This window comes from Mobula birostris, chromosome 1 (assembly GCF_030028105.1).
Source record: "Mobula birostris isolate sMobBir1 chromosome 1, sMobBir1.hap1, whole genome shotgun sequence".
In the NCBI taxonomy this organism is placed as follows: domain Eukaryota; kingdom Metazoa; phylum Chordata; class Chondrichthyes; order Myliobatiformes; family Myliobatidae; genus Mobula; species Mobula birostris.
The window spans coordinates 6,469,618-6,491,477 of record NC_092370.1 but is presented as its reverse complement, the minus strand read 5'-3'; the positions used below and the strand labels follow the sequence as shown (position 1 = coordinate 6,491,477).

At 41.9% G+C, this 21,860-nt stretch overlaps 1 protein-coding gene across 2 annotated transcripts in view; it reads left to right on the top strand.

The window, feature by feature from the left end:
* Positions 1–21,860, top strand: part of taf2 (TAF2 RNA polymerase II, TATA box binding protein (TBP)-associated factor) — a 141,081-nt gene that overhangs the window by 100,119 nt on the left and 19,102 nt on the right. Inside the window, exons 23-25 of one of the 2 annotated variants that reach the window (XM_072251969.1) lie at positions 8,062–8,291; positions 19,112–19,264; positions 21,472–21,577. In XM_072251969.1, coding sequence (XP_072108070.1) covers positions 8,062–8,291; positions 19,112–19,264; positions 21,472–21,577 — 489 coding nt within the window. Of the gene's footprint in view, positions 1–8,061; positions 8,292–19,111; positions 19,265–21,471; positions 21,625–21,860 lie in introns of those variants that run through there. The other variant, XM_072251962.1, reaches the window with a different exon arrangement.

The following is a 21,860-nucleotide window of genomic DNA, read 5'->3' as shown; positions in this document are numbered from 1 at the left end:
CTTGCGTAGGCTACGGCATAAGCTAGTATGCACAAGTATAAATCAGCCTTAAGAGATGGCTTTTTAGAGCAGTTTGTCGTTGAGCCTACTATGAGCTATACTGGATTGGGTGTTATCTAATGAACCGGAGGTGATTAGGGAGCTTAAGGTAAAAGAACCCTAAGAAACCAGTGATCACAATATGATTGAGTTCAACTTGCAATTTCATAGGGAGAAAGTAAAGTCTGGTGTAGCAGTATTTCAGTGGAGTAAGGGAAATTACAGCGGTATGAGAGAGGAAAGTAAATTGGAAGGAGATGCTGGCAGGGGTGTCAGCAGAGTAGCAATGGCGTGCGGTTCTGGGTAAAATGAGGAAGGTGCATTTATCAAAAATGAAGAAGTATTCAAATGGTAAAATAGTACAACCATGGCTGACAAGGGAAGTCAAAGCTAATGTAAAAACAAAAGAAAGAGCATACATCAAAGCAGAAATTAGTGGGAAGATAGAGGATTGGGGAGTTTTTAAAAACTACTGAGAGCAACTAAAAAAATCATTAGAAAAGAAAAGATGAAATATGAAAGCAAGCTAACAAATAATATCAAAGTGGATAGTAAAGTTTTTTCAAGTATATTAAAAATAAAAGAGAAATGAGAGTGGATATAGGACAGCTAGAAAACGATGCAGGAGAAATAATAACGAGGGACAAGGAGATGACTGATGAACTAAATGAGTATTTTGCATGTCTTCACTGTGAAAGACACTAACAGTATGCCTGATGTTATAGTGTGTGAAGAAAAGAAGTGGGTGCAGTTACTATTACAAGAGAGAACGTGCTCAAAAAGCTGAAAGACCTAAAGGTACATAAGCCAACCAGACCAGATGAACTGAAAGAAGTAGAGTTAGAGATTATGGTGGCATTAGAAATGATTTTTCAAAAATCATTGGACTCTGGCATGGTGCCATAGGACTGGAAAATTTTAAATGTTACTCCACTCTTTAAGAAAGGAGAAAGGCAGCAGAAAGAAAATTATAGACTAGTTAGCCTGACCTCCATGGTTGGGAAGATGTTAAAGTCAATTGTTAAGGATGAGGTGATGGAGTACTTGGTGACACAGGACAAGGTAGTACAAAGTCAGCATGGTTTCCTTCAGGAAAAATCCTGCCTGACGATCTTGTTGGAATTCTTTGAGGAGATTACAAGTAGGATAGATAAAGGGGGTGCAGTGGATGTTGTATATTTGGACTTTCAGAAGGCCTTTGAGAAGGTGCCACACATGAGGCTGCTTACCAAGTTAAGAGCGCATGGTATTACAAGACAGTTACGAACATGGTTAGAGCATTGGCAGATTGGTGGAGGCAGCGAGTGGGAATAAAAGGATTCTTTTCTGATTGGCTGCCAGTGACTAGTGGTATTCCACAAGGGTCAGTGTTGGGACCACTTTTTATGCTATATGTAAATGATCCTAGAGTGCTTAAGGAAGTAGCCCAAGAAATAGTGGATGCATTAGTGATAATTTTTCAAAACTCGTTAGATTCTGGACTAGTTCCTGAGGATTGGAGGGTGGCTAATGTAACCCCACTTTTTAAAAAAGGAGGGAGAGAGAAACCGGAGAATTATAGACCGGTTAGCCTAACGTCGGTGGTGGGGAAACTGCTGGAGTCAGTTATCAAAGATGTGATAACAGCACATTTGGAAAGCGGTGAAATCATCGGACAAAGTCAGCACGGATTTGTGAAAGGAAAATCATGTCTGACAAATCTCATAGAATTTTTTGAGGATGTAACTAGTAGAGTGGATAGGGGAGAACCAGTGGATGTGGTATATTTGGATTTTCAAAAGGTTTTTGACAAGGTCCCACACAGGAGATTAGTGTGCAAACTTAAAGCACACGGTATTGCGGGTAAGGTGTTGATGTGGATGGAGAATTGGTTAGCAGACAGGAAGCAAAGGGTGGGAATAAACGGGACCTTTTCAGAATGGCAGGCGGTGACTAGTGGGGTACCGCAAGGCTCAGTGCTGGGACCCCAGTTGTTTACAATATATATTAATGACTTGGATGAGGGAATTAAATGCAGCATCTCCAAGTTTACGGATGACACGAAGCTGGGTGGCAGTGTTAGCTGTGAGGAGGATGCTAAGAGGATGCAGGGTGACTTGGATAGGTTGGGTGAGTGGGCAAATTCATGGCAGATGCAATTTAATGTGGATAAATGTGAAGTTATCCACTTTGGTGGCAAAAATAGGAAAACAGATTATTATCTGAATGGTGGCCGATTAGGAAAAGGGGAGGTGCAACGAGACCTGGGTGTCATTATACACCAGTCATTGAAAGTGGGCATGCAGGTACAGCAGGCAGTGAAAAAGGCGAATGGTATGCTGGCATTTATAGCGAGAGGATTCGAGTACAGGAGCAGGGAGGTACTACTGCAGTTGTACAAGGCCTTGGTGAGACCATACCTGGAGTATTGTGTGCAGTTTTGGTCCCCTAATCTGAGGAAAGACATCCTTGCCATAGAGGGAGTACAAAGAAGGTTCACCAGATTGATTCCTGGGATGGCAGGACTTTCATATGAAGAAAGACTGGATGAACTGGGCTTGTACTCATTGGAATTTAGAAGATTGAGGGGGGATCTGATTGAAACGTATAAAATCCTAAAGGGATTGGACAGGCTAGATGCAGGAAGATTGTTCCCGATGTTGGGGAAGTCCAGAACAAGGGGCCACAGTTTGAGGATAAAGGGGAAGCCTTTTAGGACCGAGATTAGGAAAAACTTCTTCACACAGAGAGTGGTGAATCTGTGGAATTCTCTGCCACAGGAAGCAGTTGAGGCCAGTTCATTGGCTATATTTAAGAGGGAGTTAGATATAGCCCTTGTGGCTACGGGGGTCAGGGGGCATGGAGGGAAGGCTGGGGCGGGGTTCTGAGTTGGATGATCAGCCATGATCATAATAAATGGCGGTGCAGGCTCGAAGGGCCGAATGGCCTACTCCTGCACCTATTTTCTATGTTTCTATTTAGATGATGGAATAGATAGCTTTGTTGCTGAGATTGCAGATGATACAAAGATTGGTGGAGGGGCAAGTAGTGTTGAGGAAACAGGTAGGATGGAGAAGGACTTAGACAGATTAGGAGAATGGGCACGAAAATGTCAAATGAAATACAATGTTGGAAAATGCATGGCCATGCACTTTGATAGCAGAAATAAATGTGTGGACTATTTTCTAAAAGGGGAGAAAATCCAAAGATCTGAGATGCAGAGGGACTTGTGAGTCCAAATGCAGAACACCCTAAAGGTTAACTTGCAGGTTGAGTCGATGGTGAGCAAGGCAAATGCAATGTTAGCATTCATTTCAAGAGGTCTAGAATACAAGAGCAAGGATGTGATGCTGAGGCTTTATAAGGCACTGGTGAGGCCTCACCTTGAGTATTGTGAATAGTCTTGGGCTCTTCAGCTTAGAAAAGATGTGCTGGAATTGGAGAGGGTCCAGAGGAGGTTCACAAGGATGATTCCAGGAAAGAAAGGGTTATCATATGAGGAACTTTTGATAGCTCTGGGTCTGTACTCGCTGGAGTTCAGAAGGATGAAGGGGGATCTCATTGAAACCTTTTGCATATTGAAAGGCCTAGACTGAGTAGATGTGGAAAAGATACTTCCCATGGTGGGAGAGTCTAGGACAAGAAGGCACAGCCTCAGGATAGAGGGGCGCCCTTTCAAAACAGAAATGCGGAGAAATTTATTTAGCCAAAGGCAGTGAATTTGTGGAATTTGTTGCCACATAGAGCTGTGGAGGCCAGGTTGTTGGGTGTATTTAAGGCAGAGATTGTTAGGTTCTTGATTGGACATGGCTGCAAAAGTTACAGGGAGAAGGCTGGGAACTGGAGTTGAGGAGGAGGAAAAATAGGATCAGACATGATTGAATGGTGGAGCAGGCTTGATGGGCCAGATGGCCTAATTCTGCTCCTATGTCTTATGGTCTAATGCTGTCTGTATAGGTTGTAAGCCAGTGGTTACCAAAGTGGGAAGTATTCCCTCCAGGAATAGCAAGAGTTTCTAAGAAGGCAATAAAGATAAGGGGGGCAGTTGGATGCACTTAGCTGCAAGGGGGGCAACTGAGGGATTACAGGCTTAACTTAAATGTATTACTTTGAACCAATTAAACATGCACACAACGTTTCCAGTCAACATCGGGGCGCGGCAGGAATTTTTCCTTTGGAGATATTGGACTAAATTGAGCCATGGTGACATTGTGATGGCGTAACCAGCAGCACGTAGTGGAAAAATTATCGATTGACCAAGGTTGTGTGCAGCAGAAGCTGGATTGCTTGCTGTTACCATAACCAGGGAAGTTGGTGAGATTATGGAATGGTATGCGGACAGGAGGGAGAGACACAATATCAGAGTGAACATAGGGAAGGGTAGTAGTCACATACTAATGTTTTTTTTGTCATTAAAGAACTTATTGGAAAAGGACAGGATTGCAGAGAAGATTAAACAGTTATAGGCCCTGGAGTTGAGGGGCTATGATGGTTTGTGTGCTTCATAGAACATTTCAATGCTTAATTGCTAAATCTGGAAAGCCCGATACAATTGTAGGAGAACTGAGTCTGCCAGCAGTAAGGGAGGTGCTGAGTACGGTTTTGTATAAGTCACCAGATCAGTTAATTGAAGTGATTTCACTCAGTGGCAACTCTGTTCAAATACATAAAGATGAAATATCTGAGAATGTGGAAGACACATTGTGCAATATATTTAGGACAACAGAATTTGTTCTACAATTGGGTAAGTTAACTTTGGCAGGCAACGGATCTTTGCTTCTTGGTTATGTTCACTTCATAAAAGATGAAAGCCTCCCTGAGTTGGAAGAAAAAAAAGAATATCAGATGATGATCTTCAAGTATACTGTGCCCACCTGGGTGAGGCTCATAAAGACAGGTCAGAGAGATTCAGGATCTTACAATCTTCTCTTGATCTAAATTCCAGATTGGGTAATAAATCTATTCCTGAACACTTGTAATGAGGTATTAATAGGAAGGGTGGAGGAAGAACTGATCTCGCTACAAAATGATTCAGCTGATGCCAAGATTCAAAAAATTGAAGACTTTTGGTTGCAGAAAGAAATCTCCGAGCATTATTCTGTACTGTAGAAAAAGGTCAAGATGTTCTTAATTGACGGTCCAACATCATATTTAGTGCAGGGCGGTTTCAGTGCAGTCACCTAAATGGTCTCTTAAGCTAACAGAAATATCTCTTGAAAACAGTTCATCATGTTTGTGAAGTATTGTGTAATTCCGAAAGTTGAATAAGGATTATGACTAATGTATTTGAAGACAAACAGCTAGAGTTTGTATCTATTGGTATAAATTCAGCATATTAGCTGTACTACTGTGCGAAAGTGTACTTGTAATGTGTTGCTTCCCAAGTATGAAAGGTAAGACAATTATCTCGGGAAAGTAAAATGATCTTCCACTGTTACTTTATTTTCCTGTTTCATGTGTTTTTTGTCAATGTCCAGTTGGCCGACAAATTTTTACCACCCATTCCCTATGTTCAAAGTATTTAGCAGGTCCAGCAGCTTCTGTAGAAAGAGAAATAAAACTAATGTTTCACTCTGAGACTCTTGTCAGAACTGGGAGAGAAAGCTCTATGTTATATATATCCTTTCCCTAATAGAGAGGAAAAAAGAAACTGCAAATACTGGAATCTGGAGCAACACACAAAAAGCTGGAGGGATTCAATGTGTCAGGCAACATCTATGGAGAGACAGTCAGTGTATCAGCTTGAGACCATTGATCTGGATGTCATAATAAAGACCGCCTTCCTTCATTCATGGGATTTGAAGCCTGCTGGTGATGGTGATGTTGTAGTCTGTCCAGAATTGTCTCTAAACTAAGCAGGCAGTCCAAGAGTCAATCCATGTATGTGTGGTCTCCAGCCCATGTTCTCTAATATTCTACCCTGTAAAATATTCATTCTTGTGTACAATTCTTTCTGTGGCCTAACACACACAAAATGCTGGAGGAACTCAGCAGGTCAAGCATCGTCTGTGGAGAGAAGTGAACAATTGACATTTTGAGCCGAAACTGTCCGAGATCCTTTTATGATCTAGCCCCTTTCTACATCTGCTACGTTTTCCAGACCTTCATTGCTCCAAGATCACTATATCCAGTCAAGATGAAAGGCCTCAACTCAAAAAGTTGACTCCATTTCCATCCATAGCTGCTGCCTGATCCACTGAGTTCCTCCAGGATTTTGTGTGCTGCTCAAAGAGAGAAAATACCTTATCCTCAGGAGGTGGAGAAGCGATGAGCAGAATCAAGAAAATCGTTCTGATAAAATGGGACCAGATGAGTTAATGGTGCAGTTAGAATCAAATTAGGCCTAGCTGAGTATTTTTAGTATTAACATTCGGAATGTTTCTGTGAGAGAAATCTCCTGGACCTGATGGAATGCACCCTCGGGTTCTTAAGGAAGTAGCTGGATAAATTGCAGAGGCATTAATGATGACCTTCCAAGAATCGATAGATTCTGACATTGTACCGGAAGACGGGAAAATTGCAAATGTTACTCTGCTATTTAAGGAGGGTAGGAGGAAGCAGAAAGGATAGACCTGTTAGCCTGACGTCAGTGGTTGGGAAGTTGTTGGAAATGATTGTGAGGGATGAGATTACGGAAAACCTGGAGGCACGTGACAAGATAGGCCAAAGCCAGCATGGTTTCCTGAAAGGAAAATCCTGCCTGACAAACCTACTGCAATTCTTTGAGGAAATTGCAGGCAGGGTAGACAAAGTAGATGCAGTAGACGTGGTGTATTTGGATTTTCAGAAGGCCTTTGACAATGAGGCTGCTTAACAAGATAAGAGCCCATGGAATTACAGGGAAGTTACTAGCATGGGTGGAGCATTGGCTGGTCAGCAGAAAACAGAGAGTGGGAATAAAAGGATCCTATTCTGGCTGGCTGCCAGTTGCCAGTGGAGTTCCACAGGGGTCTGTTGGGACCGCTGCTTTTTACGATGTATGTCAATGATTTGGACTACGGTATTAATGGATTTGTGGCTAAATTTGCCGATGATACAAAGATAGGTGGAGGAGTGAGTAGTGTTGAGGAAACAAGAGCCTACAGAGAGACTTGGATAGTTTAGGAGAACGGGCAAAGAAGTGGCAAATGAAATACAATGTTGGAAATGTATGGTCATGCACTTTGGTGGAAGAAATAGACAGATAGACTGTTATTTAGATGGGGAGAGAATTCAAAATGCAGAGATGCAAAGGGACTTGGGAATCCTTGTGCAAGATACCCAAAAGGTTAACCTCCAGGTTGGGTCAGTTGTGAAGAAGGCGAATGCAATGTTGTCATTCATTTCTAGAGATATAGAATATAAGAGCAGGGATGTGATGTTGAGGCTCTATAAGGCACTCGTGAGACTACACTTGGAGTATTGTGTACAGTTTTGTGCTCCTTATTTTAGTAAAGATATACTGACATTGGAGAGGGTTCAGAGGTGATTCACGAGAATGATTCCAGGAATGAAAGGGTTACGCATGAGGAACATCTGGCAGCTCTTGGGCTGTGTTCCCTGGAGTTCAGGAGAATGAGGGGGGATCTCCTAGAAACATTCCAAATGATAAAAGGTCTGAACAGATCATATATGGCAAAGTTATTCCCCAGGGTAGGGGAGTCTAGAACAAGAGGGCACGACTTCAGAATTGAAGGACGTCCATTTAGAACTGAGATGCGGAGAAATTACTTTAGTTGAGGGTAGTAAATCTGTGGAATTTGTTGCCACAAGTAGCTGTGGAGGCCAAATCATTGGGTGTATTTAAGACAGAGATAGGTTCTTGATTAGCCAGGGCATCAAAGGGTATGGGGTGAGGGCAGGAAAGTGGGGATGACTGGAAGAATTGAATCAGCCCACGATTGAATGGCAGAGCAGACTCGATGGGCCGAATGGCCTACTTCTGCTCCTATATCTTATGGTCTTATAGTATTTTTGTACTTTTCCTTATTCAATGATATACCTGCTGTGAATAACAATATAGGTAACATAAAAGTTCCTCTTTTTTTCGTAAATGTTATTAAGGAACCTCCCACGACTGGAGACTTCGCTGTGATGCTGTGGACATGTACTATACCTTGTTTGGCCTCAGTCGACCTTCATGCCTTCCTCTACCGGAATTGGGCCTTGTTCTCAACTTGAAGGAAAAGAAGACTGTGCTGAATCCTATTATTATTCCAGAGACAGGAGCAAGTGGCCAAGAAACTTTGGGCAGTGCAAGCATGCATGGATTAATACCTGGCTTCCAGATTAATGTAAGGAAACTGTGTATTTTCTATCTTTTCATATCTGTGATGAGAAATGCTGCAAAAAAACACCTTTCTTCATTTAGAGCAGGGGTTCCCAACCTGGAGTTCGTGGACCCCCCAGTTAATGGTAAGGCTCCATGGCATAAAACAGGCCACAGATTTCCTGTAAGGAGGCAATCAAGAGTCAATCCATTTACCTTGTATTCTACCTTGTGAACTACTACTCCTTGTGTATTGTTCCTTCCATAGCCAAGCCAATTTCTATGTTTGTATATCTGCATCATCCTCAAGACCTTTCATCCCTCTAAGACAGGGGTTTCAACCTTTTTTATGCCATGGACTGTACTGTTTCCAACCACCTTCCTATCTTAACCAATATACATTACTGTGGGAAAGTCTTAGGCACCCTATCTATCTACCTATCATGTATATAATGTGCCTAAGACTTTTGCACAGTACTGTGTGTAGGTACTTTTTTGAAGGAGAAGAAGAGGGCATGTCCTGGGTGATGGTGGTCCTCAGTGATGGATGCTGTTTTTTTAAGGCATCGCCTTTTAAAGATGTTCTTGATGCTGGGCAGTCTAGTGCCCATGATGGAGCCGGTTGTGTTTACTCAGCTTTTTCCAATCCTGTGCAGTGGCTCCTCCATAAGATATGGTGATGCAACCCAATATCCCTCCCATCCTACCAATACATTAACAGTTTTGGTGTTAGTTGACCCAGCCTGAACATCTGGATTTCTTGTTAGGTCCTTCTAAAATCAGTTCTCTTTTGTCTAAATATCATAAGACATAGGAACTGAATTAGGCTATTCGACCCACTGAGTTGCAACTCTATTCCATCATGACTGATTTATTATCCCTCTTAACCCCATTCTCCTGTCTTCTCCCTGTAACCTTTGAACCCATTACTAATTAAGGATCTATCAACCTTTGCTTTAAATATGCCCAGTGACTTAGTCTCCACGGTATTCTGTGGCTATGTGTTCCACAGATTCACCACCCTGTGGCTAAAGAAATCTCTCCTCATCTCTGTTTTACATTATTAGTTATTTTTTGTCTATATGCATTGGATGTTAATTGAATGAAACATTCTCTCTCTGAGCTTTGTGCCATTCTAAGTGAATCACCCTACTATACTTTACCCAGTTTTTTCTTTCCACTTTAAGGGTGGAGGAACAACACCTGATATTCCATCTAGATAGCCTTAAACCTGATGGCATGAACATCGATTTCTCCTTCCAGTAATTTTCCCCCCTTTTTTTCTGTCTTTTCCCCTCCTCTTTCATCTTCTATTTCCCACTCTGGCCACTTACCTCTTCTCACCTTCCCATCAGATTCCTTCCAATCCCAGCCCTTTACCCTTCCCACCCACCTAGCTTCACTCACCACCTTCCTGCTAGTCCTGCTTCCCCTCCACCCACTCTTTTATTCTGATATCTTTCCCTTTCCTTTCCAGTTCTGAAGAAGGGTCTTGGTCCAGAACATCGACTGTTCATTCATTTCCATAGATGCTGCTTGACCTGCTGAGTTCCTCTAGTATTTTGTATATGTTGCTCTGAATTTCCAGTACCTGCAGAATCTCTGGTGTTTTTCTCTTGATTACCTGTTTTCCCCCTTTCAGTTGCTAACAATTCTCTGATGTATTTTGTTACAGGGAAAAATAATTTTTTTTCCTTTAGCATTTGAATTTTTTTTCTGAATATCTGCTTTTCCTTTGATTTAATTCATTGCAGTTTTGAACTGTGTTGGATTAGTTACAAGACCAAAGATTATTTTTCCATGTTTGTTTGCTTTATGAAATTTGGCACACTTCAGTACAGCCACAAAGGTTTCCCATCTGTAGGCTTGGTTCTGGTAAACTCTGCAGTTCCAGCCAGTTTTAGATTTATGTTTTATTTTGAATCGTCTGGAACTTCTCCAGTGACCATTATCCTTAAATCCTCTTTGCTGCCTTTCATCTTTGCATAGATCATTGCACATTTTTTTCCTCCCAATCTTCGTGTTATCTTGAAAGCTCCTTGTAGTTCCTAGTAAAAGTGCACAGTACGGTGTCACCATACACCAAATAGTCCTGTCTGGGGTTATTAATGTGTAATCAGCAAAGGGGCATTATACACCAAGTGTATCTTCGTGTTCTTCTACACACCACTGTTGTAACGTGAGGTTATTCAAGCTACTATCACCTTCCTCTCAGCTTCAACCAGCCAGTCTGGCCATTCACCTCTATCATTAAGAAGACATTTTCACCCTGCAGTTCAATGGATGCTTGTGTTTTTTTAACACCATTTTCTGTAAACTCTAGAGACTTGTGTGTGAAAATCCCAGCAGATGAGCAGTTTCTGAGATATTCAAATCACCCTGTCATTCCACCATCAAAATCACTTCGATCACTTTTTTCTCCCCACTCTGATTTTTGGTCTGAACAACAACTGAATCTCTTAACCATGTCTGAATGCTTTTATGCATCATTTGCTGCCACATGATCAGCTGATTGAATATTTACAGTGAAAGAGCAGGTGTACAGATGTACCCAATAAAGTAGTCAGACTTCTGATATTCTTGTGAAAAGGCAGGTTGCCCCTCAACCTGCCCTAACTGGGAAGCAATTTTATAGGCAGTGAATGCTCCAGCCAGTTGATCAGCACGGGTCTTTGGTACTTGGCCAGGTACCCCACCTGGTGCTGAATGTTTTCCATGGATGCTTCCCTCCTGTAGGGTGCTCTCACGTCAGCTTCAGAGACTGAAATGACAAGGTCATCGGGGGCTGTGGCCTGAAGGTTCCTCAATGTTTTGACTGTCAAAGTGAGCATAGAAGGCATTGGGCTCATCTGGAAGTGAAGCCCTGTTGTCACCTATGTTGCTTGGTTTCTCTCCGTAGGAGGATATAGCAATCAAGCCCTGCCACAGCTGTCGAGCATCCTTCAGTGATTCAAGTTTAGAAAGGAATTGCCACTTTGCCCATCAGATGGCTTTCCAGAGATTATGCCTGGCCCTCTTGTAACTGTCTTGGTCACCAGATTTGAATGCCTCTGATCTTGCTCTCAGCAGGTTCCGCATCACATGGTTCATCCAGGGCTTCAGGTTGGGAAAGTCTCTGAGTGATTTTGTGGGGAGACACCCATCTATGACTGTCTTTATAACGTCTGTGACAACCACTCAATATTCATTCAGATCCACAGATGAGTCCTTGAACACAGCCCAGGCCACTGACTCGAAGCAATCCAATAGCCATCCCTCTGCCTCCTGCAACCACCTCTTTATTGTCCTAATCTCTGGAGCCTTGCTCTTTAGCCTCTGCCTGTTTGCAGGTAGGAGAAGGACAGCCAAGTGATAAGATTTCCCGAAATACGGTCTGGGCATGGAACGGTAGGCATTCCTTATCTTAGTATAGCAGTGGTCTAGTGTGTTGGGATCTCTGATCCTACAAGTTATATGCTGATTGTATATGGGGAGGGATTTCTTCAAACAAGCCTGATTGAAATCCCCAACAATGATATAAAATGCCTCAGTGTAGACTGTTCCTTGTTTGGTGACGACATCATTCATATCTCAAACGCTTGATTGTAATTGTCCACTGGTGGAATGTAAACTGCGGTCAGGATCACAGAGGAGAACTCTCCTTGTAAGTGGAGTGATCAGTATTTGATTGTTAGAATTCCAGGCCAGGGGAACATGAGTACAACAAAACTGCCACGTTGGAGCACCACAGGGAGTTTATGCTGAACCTCACACCTCCACCTTTTGCCTTTTCTGAATCACCAGTTCAGTCTGTCCTGTATATTGAGAAGACTTCAGGTCTGATCGCCATAGCTGGCATACTCTGAGTAAGCCACATCTCGGTAAAGCACAGAATACAGCAAATCCTCAGTCCCCTACAATACAGCAGCCTTGCCCTTAAGTCTCCAACTTTGTTCTTCAGTGAACAGTGTAAAGAAAATGTTTGTCCCAAATGGCTGGCTCTTGCTCCTGAGATTATCTTCCCTTTTCCCCACTAAAATCAAGTGGCCTCTGCAGATGATGATAATTCTGGGTATGAAGAGTGTTTGGTGGCTTTAGGCCTGTGCTTGCTGGAGTTTAGAAGAATTGGGGGGGTGGGGGGGGGTCGCATCGAAATCTATCGAATATTGAAAGGCTGAGGGTCTGGGACCAGAGGGCACAGATTCAGAGTAGAGAGACATCCCTCATCCCTTTTAGAACAGAGATGAAGAGGAATTTCTTTATCCAGAGGGTAGTGAATCTGTGCAATTCACTGCTACAAACTGCCGTGGAGGCCAAGTCATTGAGTAAATTCAAAGCGGGAGTTGATAAGTTGTTGATTTGTCAGGAGGGCAAAGGTTACAGGGAGAAGTCAGGAGAATGGGGTTGAGAAGGATTATAAATCAGCCATATTGGAATGGCGGAGCAGACTTGCTGGGCTGAATGGCCTGTTTATCTTCCTATGTCTTATGGTCTTAATTTACTTGGAATATCGTATGTTTCAGTAAGATCTCCGATTCTTAATTCCATTGAGTATATCACAAGATTATTGTTCCTGGATTGCCACTCAGTTTTTTTATGTGCTGGAAAAGAAGTACTTTTTTAAAAATTCAGAAAATACTAGTGCAACACACACAAAATAAGGTGGAATCATAACAGGGTGGTCATGATGGAAAAAATTTTAATTTACCTTGATTGGCATCTCCCTAGAGCAAGGGGTTTAGATGGAGTGGAGTTTGTTAGGTGTGTTCAGGAAGGCTTCCTGACACAATATGTCGATAAGCCTAAGAGGAGAGCCTGTACTTGATCTGGTATCGGGAAATGAACCTGGTCAGGTATCAGGTCTCTCAGTGGGAGAGCATTTTGGAGATGGTGATCACAATTCTATCTCCTTTACCATAGCATTGGAGAGGGATAGACAACAGGAACAGACAAGTTAGAAAAGCATTTAATTGGAGTAAGGGGAAGTATGAAGCTATCAGGCAGGAACTTGGAAGCATAAGTTGGGAACAGATGTTTTCAGGGAAATGTACGGCAGAAACGTAGCAAATGTTCAAGGGATATTAGCGTGGCGTTCTGCACAGGTACATTCCAATGAGACGGAAAGGATGGTAGGGTACAGGAACCATGGTGTACAAAGGCTCTTGGAAATCTAGTCAAGAAGAAAAGAAAAGTTTACAAAAGGTTCAAAAAACTAGGTAATGATAGAGATCTAGAAAATTGTAAGGCTAGCAGGAAGGAGCTTAAGAATGAAATTAGGAGCCAAAAGGGGCCATGAGAAGGCCTTGGCGGACAGGATTAAGGAAAACCCCAAGGCATTCTACAAGTATTTGAAGAGCAAGAGGATAAGACGTGAGAGAATAGGACCAATCAAGTATGACAGTAGAAAAGTGTGTATGGAACCGGAGGAAATAGCGGAGGTACTTAATGAATACTTTGCTTCAGTATTCACTACAGAAAAGGGCCTTGGCAATTGTAGGGATGACTTACAGTGGACTGAAAGGCTTGAGCATGTAGACATTAAGAGGGAGGATGTACTGGAGCTTTTGGAAAGCATCAAGTTGGATAAGTTACCGGGACCAGACGAGATGTACCTCAGGCCACTGTGGGACATGAAGGAGGAGATTACTGAGCCTCTGGCAATGATCTTTGCATTATCATTAGGGACAGAAGAGGTTCTGGAGGATTGGAGGGTTGTAGATGTTGTTCCCTTATTCAAGAAAGGGAGAAGAGATAGCCCAGGAAATTATAGACCAGTGAGTCCAGTTGGTGGAGAAGATCCTGAGAGGCAGGATTTATGAACATTTGGAGAGGCATAATATGATTAGGAATAGTCAGCATGGATTTGTCAAAGGCAGGTGGTGCCTTACGAGCCTGATTGAATTTTTGATTTGAATTTATGATAAACACATTGATGAAGGTAGAGCAGTAGATGTAGTGTATATGGATTTCAGCAAGGCATTTGACAAGGTACCCCATGCAAGGCTTACTGAGAAAGTAAGGAGGCATGGGATCCAAGGGGAGCTTGCTTTGTGGATCCAGAACTGGCTTGCCCACAGAAGGCAAAGAGTGGTTGTAGACAGGTCATATTCTGCATGAAGGTTGGTGACCAGTGGTGTGCCTCGGGAATCTGTTCTGGGACCCTTACTCTTCATGATTTTTATAAATGAGCTGGATGAGGAAGTGAAGGGATGGGTTAGTAAATTTGCTGATGACACAAAGGTTAGGGGTGTTGTGGATAATGTGGAGGGCTGTCAGAGGTTACAGCGGGATATTGACAGGGTGCAAAACTGGGCTGAGAAGTGGCAGATGGAGTTCAACCCAAATAAGTGTGAAGTGGTTCATTTTGGTAGGTCAAACATCATGGCAGAATATATTATTAATGGTCAGACTCTTGGCAGTGTGGAGGATCAGAGGGATCTTGGGGTCTGAGTCCACAGGACACTCAAAGCTGCTGCACAGGTTGACTGTGTGGTTAAGAAGGCATACAGTGCATTGACCTTCAGCAACCGTGGGATTGAGTTCAAGAGCTGAGAGGTAATGTTGCAGCTATATAGGACCCTGGTCAGACCCCACTTAGAGTACTGTGCTCAGTTCTGGTCACCTCACTACAGAAAGGATGTGGAAACCATAGAAAGGGTGCAGAGGAGATTTACAAGGATGTTGCCTGTATTGGGGAGTATGCCTTATGAGAATAGGTTGAGTGAACTTGGCCTTTTCTCCTTGGAGTGACGGAGGATGAGAGGTGACTTGATAGAGGTGTATAGATGATGAGAGGCATTGATTGTGTAGATAGTCAGAGGCTTTTTCCCAGGGCTGAAATGGCTAACACGCAAGGGCACAGTTTTAAATTGCTTGGGAGTAGATACAGAGGAGATGTCAGGGGTAAGTTTTTTACACAGAGAGTGGTGAGTGCATGGATGGGCTGCAGGTGACGGTGGTGGAGGCGGATACAATAGGGTCTTTTAAGAGACTCCTGGATAGGTACATGGAGCTTAAGAAAATAGAAGGCTATGGGTAACCCTAGGTAATTTCTGAAGTAAGTACGTGTTCAGCACAGCATTGTGGGCCGAAGGGCCTGTATTGTGCTGTAGGTTTTCTATGTTGTATGTTGTAAGATGCTGGAGGAACTTGGCAGGTCAGGCAGCGTCTGTACAGAGGAATAAAGAGTCAACACTTTGGCCCGCAGAAGTGGCTTGACCTGCTGAGATTTTCCAACATTTTTTGTTTCTATTTTATATTTCTAGTATGTGCATTTTCTTTTTGATTATCATGAAACAATTAAAATTGGTTGTTATCATTCATGAAAGTTGTTTTCAAAATATTCTTCCTTTTGTTCTATTGCAAAATCAGAAAGCATGAGAAATGATTGGCAGGTTAGTCAGCAACTGCAAGAAAAGGAAGCGAATGTTTCAGCTCAGTAACCTTCTATTATGTTTTCAATGCAGTCTTTTTTTCCTTTTTATTTCTTTTTCTCTTGTTTGATTTCACTCCTCTTTATTGGTCTCGAATGTCAGGCTTTTCTCTCTGGAGCAATGGAGAATGACAGATGACTTAATGATAAGAGGCTTAGATAAGAGTGGACAGCCAGTGCCTTTATCCCAGGGCAAAAATGGCTAACATGGAGGCATAATTTTAAGGTGATTGGAGGAAAGTACAAGGGATGTCAGAGGTATTTTTTTCTGCACAGTGCACAACCGGGTGTAGTAGCAGAGGCAGATACATTAGAAGCATTTACAAGATGGGCAGAGGAATAAAGAAAAATGGACAGTTATGTGGAAGGGAAGCATAAGATTGGTCACAACATCACAGGCTGAAAGGCCTCTACTGTGCTGGTACTGTTATATAGTCTATGTTCACTTGCCCTAGCTGGAATCAGGTCACACTTGCAGGAAATTGAAGGCGAGGAAGGATTACTAATTTAATTATAAAACACGTTGGGAGGTTGTGAAATCTTAAAAATACTTTCTTCTGAATGCAGTCTGTTTATAAAACAGTAATGTGATGCAATCTGCTGGGTTTATCTGATTGTCAGTCTTCATTTTGAGGTAGCTCTCCAGTTTTGAATGGGAAGGCTGTGATTCAAGTTCTGCACCAATAACTGAGTACAGAACAGCATGGAATCTTTGGAAAAGTTCTGATGAAGAGTCTCGGTCTGAAACAGAACTGTGTACTCTTTGCCATAGATGCTGCCTGGCCTGCTTAGTTCCTCCAGCATTTTGTGTGTATTGCATGATACCTTGCTGTTTTCCTAAATTAATAGAAATCTTTTTTTTTTGCAATTGTAACTAATGCTGTCTCATACCCGAATTTTTACCTTTTCTATTAAACTTTTAATGATTCTTTGGTGTTTTTACACTCTGTTCAATCTTCAGCCCTGCTCCCAATTTATGTTTGGTTAACCATGGCATTGGTCATTCCTTGTCAGAATATAACTATTCCAAATACTCTTCAGATCTTTTTCAGTGTCCGTCACTGTATTTCAATTGATTGATCAACTAATCTACATTGCCAACATTTTAGCTAGCTTTTCACCTGGTCACTTAATTGCCCTTATTTAAGTTTTAAATGTCAACCTTGAGCCCATTCTGCTCTTATACAAACTAAATGTAAAATTTCTGTGAATTATGTTCATTTCTGCCTGGGTGTATTTTTGCCATGAGATCACTAATTAATCCTACCTCATTGCATTCTACCAGGCTTACTGATGAAGGATCTCAGCCAGAAATGTCATCTGTTTATTCCTGTCCATAGATGCTGCCTGAGCTGCTGAGTTCCTCCTGCATTTTGTGTGCTACTATAGTTTTGTTTCTGCTTGGCTCCGAACATGCCATTGCCAGAAACGGCATCTGAACTCTTCATTTAGCCTATCCCTGTGTGTAGTGCTACCACAAGAAAGCAGCATTCATCAATAAAAAGACCCCCACTATACAGGCCAAGCTCTCTTCTTGATGAAGGGTCTCATCCTGAAACATCAACTGTTTACTCTTTTCCATAGGTGCTGCCTGATCTTCGGAGTTCCACCAGCATCTTGTGTGTGTGTTTGGATTCCCAGCATCTGTTGATTTTCTCAACTTCATTCTCTCCTCTTGCTACTATTATCTGGCAGGAGATACAGAAGCCCTTGGTCCCACACCACCAGGTTCAGGAACAGTTATTACCCTTAAAACATCAGGCTCTTTCCACAACCTACATATTCATGTTCTGGGACTGTACAACTCTTGTTCTCAGTATTTTTTATTTGCATAATGTGTCTTCTTTTGCACATTGATGTCAGTCTTTAATTAAGTTTTAAAATATCCCTCCCCCTCCCTCCTTCTTCTATTCCCCACTCTGGCCTCTTGCCTCTTCTCACCTGTCTTAATACCTCCCAATGAGTCTCCTCCCCCTTCCCTTTCTCCAGCATTTTGTGTGTGTTGCTTTAATTATGTATGTTTTTCATAGATTCTATTGTATTTCCTTATTTTTGCTGTGAATTCCTGCCAGAAATTGAATCCAGAGCTAGTACATTGTAATACATAAGTACTTTGATAATAAGTTTACTCTGAAAGTTGATTTGATGTTTCCAATTTGCATGTAGATTAACATCACCCATGATTATCACCCTACCTCTGACAAACTCTCACTAATTTTACTTTAGTCTCCATCTTACTGTGTGCATCAGAGCCAGTACACTAGTCCTATAAGTAGTTTCTTTCCTTTTCTAATTGTCATCTCCATCCAAACAACTTCAGGTTTCTTGAACTTACAGTAGGTCGTCCTTTTTAATGCACCAAGGCATCATTCTTTATTTTTCCTTTTGAAATACTTTATCTGTGAAGCATTTATAGAGATCTTGAATCAGAATCAGGTTTATTATCATTGACCTGTGTTGTGAAATTTGTTGTTTTGCAGCAGCAGTATAGTGCAATGCATAAAATATATTATAATTTATAATAAAGGTGTATTTAAAAAATTAAATAAATAGTGCAAAAAAACCCCCCCAAAAATACTGAGGCAGTGCTCATGGGTTCAATGTCCATTCAGAAATCTGATGGCAGAGGGGAAGAAGCTGTTCCTAAAATACTGAATGTGTGTCTTGTAGTTCCAGTGTCACATCTTTGATTGTAGCCAGGATTAGAGGGCATGTCCGGGGTGATGGGTCCTTAACGATGGATGCCTTCTTTTTGAGGCATTGCCTTTTGAAGGTGTCCTCGACGCTGGGGAGTCATGATGGAGTTAGCTGAGTTTACAACCCTTTGCAGATTTTTCCGATGCTGTGCTGTGCAGTGCAGTGCTCCCTCCATACTAGGTGGTGATGTGACCAGTTAGAATGCTTTCCACAGCACATTGCAGAAATTTGCTCATTTTTGGTGACATACTGAATCTCTTCTAATGAAATGTATCCACTGCCTTGCTACCTTCATGGTTGCATCAGTCTTTGGGGCCAGGGATAGATCTTCAGAGATGTTGACACCAGGAGTCTTGAAACGGCTCAGCACCCTTTCTAATGCGGACCCCTTCATGAGGACTGGTGTTTCCTCCCACTGATTCCCCGTCCTGAAGTCAACAATCAATTCCCTGGTTTTACTGACTTCGAGTACAAGGTTGTTGTAGTAATACCACTCAACCAGCTGATCTATCTCGCTATATACACCTCCTCATCACCATCTGAAATTCATTCAACAATAGTGTATCATTGGCAAATTGATAGATGACTTTTGAGCTGTGCCTAACCAGACAGTCGTGGGTGTAGAGTGCAGAACAGCAGGCTAAACACACATCCTAGAGGTGTGCCTTTGTCAGTTGTCAACAAGGAGCTGTCAAACTGTGAAAGATGTATTATCATGAACATGCGTTCTTTCCCAGGAGGAAGAGCATCTTGCTAAGGACCCTGCATCCACTATACCTGGAGCGCAGAGTGTGAAGAGAAAAGCTGACACTCCACTTGGCTCTCCACTGGAACCTGGCCAAGTTCTGGAAAAAGATGAAGACAACAGCAAAGTTAAACTAAAAATCAAAGTAAGGAGGTTCTTCTGATTATCTGGAAATTAATTTTCTGAAATGCGAGCAATTCTTTACGATAATTATAACAGGAGTAGATTGCTGAAAACATCTAGCCAGTTATCAGTATTTATGGGGAAAGAGAAAAGAGATATTTATGTTAGAAGCTGGTTATTAAAAGAGAACGTATTAAATAAGTACAATACAAGAAAAGGTATTTAAAAATTAGATTGTCAAGCATTGAGTGGTAATAATGGAAGGCAGCAGCAATGATGATGCAACAACTATAGAAAAATAATGTGTTCAGAGAAGATGTGAGAATCTGCAGCAAAAAGTGGGGGAGTATAGGATAAACTCCGAGTCTAAGGAAGAAAGAGGCTAAAGGATCCGAGCACTACTTATTCTGTACTAAAACCCAACCCGATTCCTCTTTCAGTAGCTCTGCTAGAGTCAATCTCTATTAAATAGCCTGAGTAGAAACGTGGATTTTGAGAGGAAATGAAAGCGATGGTTGCAGTCTAAATGTAGAATATTACAGCGCAGTGCAGGCCCTTTGGCCCAAGATCTTGTACTGACCTTTTAACCTACTCAAGATCAATCAACCCCTTCCCTCCTACACAGCCCTCCATTTTTCTATTATGTGTGTACCTATCCAAGAATTTCTTAAGTGCCCCTAATGTATCTGCCTCTACACCATCCCTGGCAGGGTATTCCAAACACCTACCACCCTCTGTGTAAAGAGCTTACCTCTGACTTCCCCCGCCTCCCCCCCATGCTTTTCTCCAATCACTTTAAAATGACATCCCCTTCTATTAGCCATTTCCACTCTGGGGATAAAGTCTTTGGCTGTCCACTCTAACTATACCTCTTATCATCTTGCACACCTCTATCAAGTCACCTCTTATCTTCCTTCACTCCAGAGAAAACCCCTAGCTCACTCAACGTTTCCTCATAAGACATGCCCTCTAGTCATGGCAACATCCTGGTAAATCTCCCCTTCTCAAGTTAAACTCAAAGCAGAAGTCTGAGGTTTGTGGAATTCTAGCTGAAAGATGAGTTGTGTTGTTTTTCTTTCCTGAAGCTGACACTGGCCACATTGGAATACCATAGCAGGCAGAGGGCAGAATTGAAATGAGGTGAAGAATTCATGCTGTACATCTCACAGTTGGGAACTGAACAAAGTACTCAGCAGAATAAGTTAATAACTTAATAAAGACTGTAAATAGCTGAAGTCTGGGCTGATCCTTGCACAAGCTCACAAATTACGTAAAACCTGGCATTTTACTGACATTCCATTTATTCTTGCTCTCTTTCGTTTGCCTGTTAACCAATTTTCAACATGATGTCTCTAGTTTTAAGAATCCCAAGTGTGATGTGAAATACTTTATAAAAATCCAAATTTACCACATTAGATGTGCAGGTATCCTCCTACCTTGTTGCTTACAGCTTCAATAAGCCCTTAATAGTCCTGTGAACATGCCTCTTGTATAATAATTGGATGCTCTTACTCCTATTCCAGTGTTACCTTCTCACATTCATCTTTTTTTAAGCTGCTTCAGCTCATATCAATAATATAATCTGTTATTAACACAAGTGATCAGTGATCTGAAAATGATGGGAGTAAGAGCATCCAATTAATATCATACAAGAGGCATGTTCACAAGACTATTAAGGGTTTCTTGAGGCTGTAAGCAACAAGATAAAAGGATACCTGCATATCTAATGTGGCAAATTTCGATTTTTATGAAGTATCTTACATCACACTCGGGATTCTTAAAAAGTTAACTCAGATTGAGATTTATTTATCACATGTACGTCGAAACGTACAGTGAAATGTGTCATTTGTGTTAACAGCCAACGCACCCGAGAGTGTGCTGGGATAGCCTACAAATTTTGCCACACATTCTGGCACCAGTGTACCAAGCCCATGCAGCTTGGTGCAACAAGACCGAACACGGCAAAACAGAATGTACCTGGCAACAAGGCAAGAACAGTGAAATAAGATGACATTCCTCACCACGCAAGTACACTGTCGTCTGACTCCAGGACAGGCCGTTGCCTTCGGCCTCCAGCCTCTAGTGGACTTGTGGATTCACAGACATTATTGCTTTGTTTCTAGGAACTGAACTGATCGTTGCAATGACAGTTAACATTTTAATTCCCAATCATAACTATTTATATCTGTAGTTTGAAGGGGAAACATCTTCTTTCTGTTTTCTCTTTAGTTTTCGAATTCTCAAGAGGATGAGGAGATTGACATGGACTCCGTTCACGATAGTCAGGCCTTTATATATCATCAACTGAACATACTGGAACGACCATCTACACCAGGTAGGAGAAACCGATACATTAATCATAACTGAAATGAAAGGGTTGTCTATCTTCTAAATGGAGAGAAAATGCAGAATACTGAGGCACAAAGGGACTTGGGAGTGCTTGTGTAGGATCCCCTAAAGGTTAATTTTCAGATTATGTCTGTGGTGAGGAAGGCAAATTCAGTGTTAGCATTCATTTCAAGAGGGCTAGAATATAAAAGCAAGGACGTAATGTTGAGACTTTTTAAAGCACTGGTGAGGCTTCACTTGGAGTATTGTGAGCAGTTTTGAACCCCCTT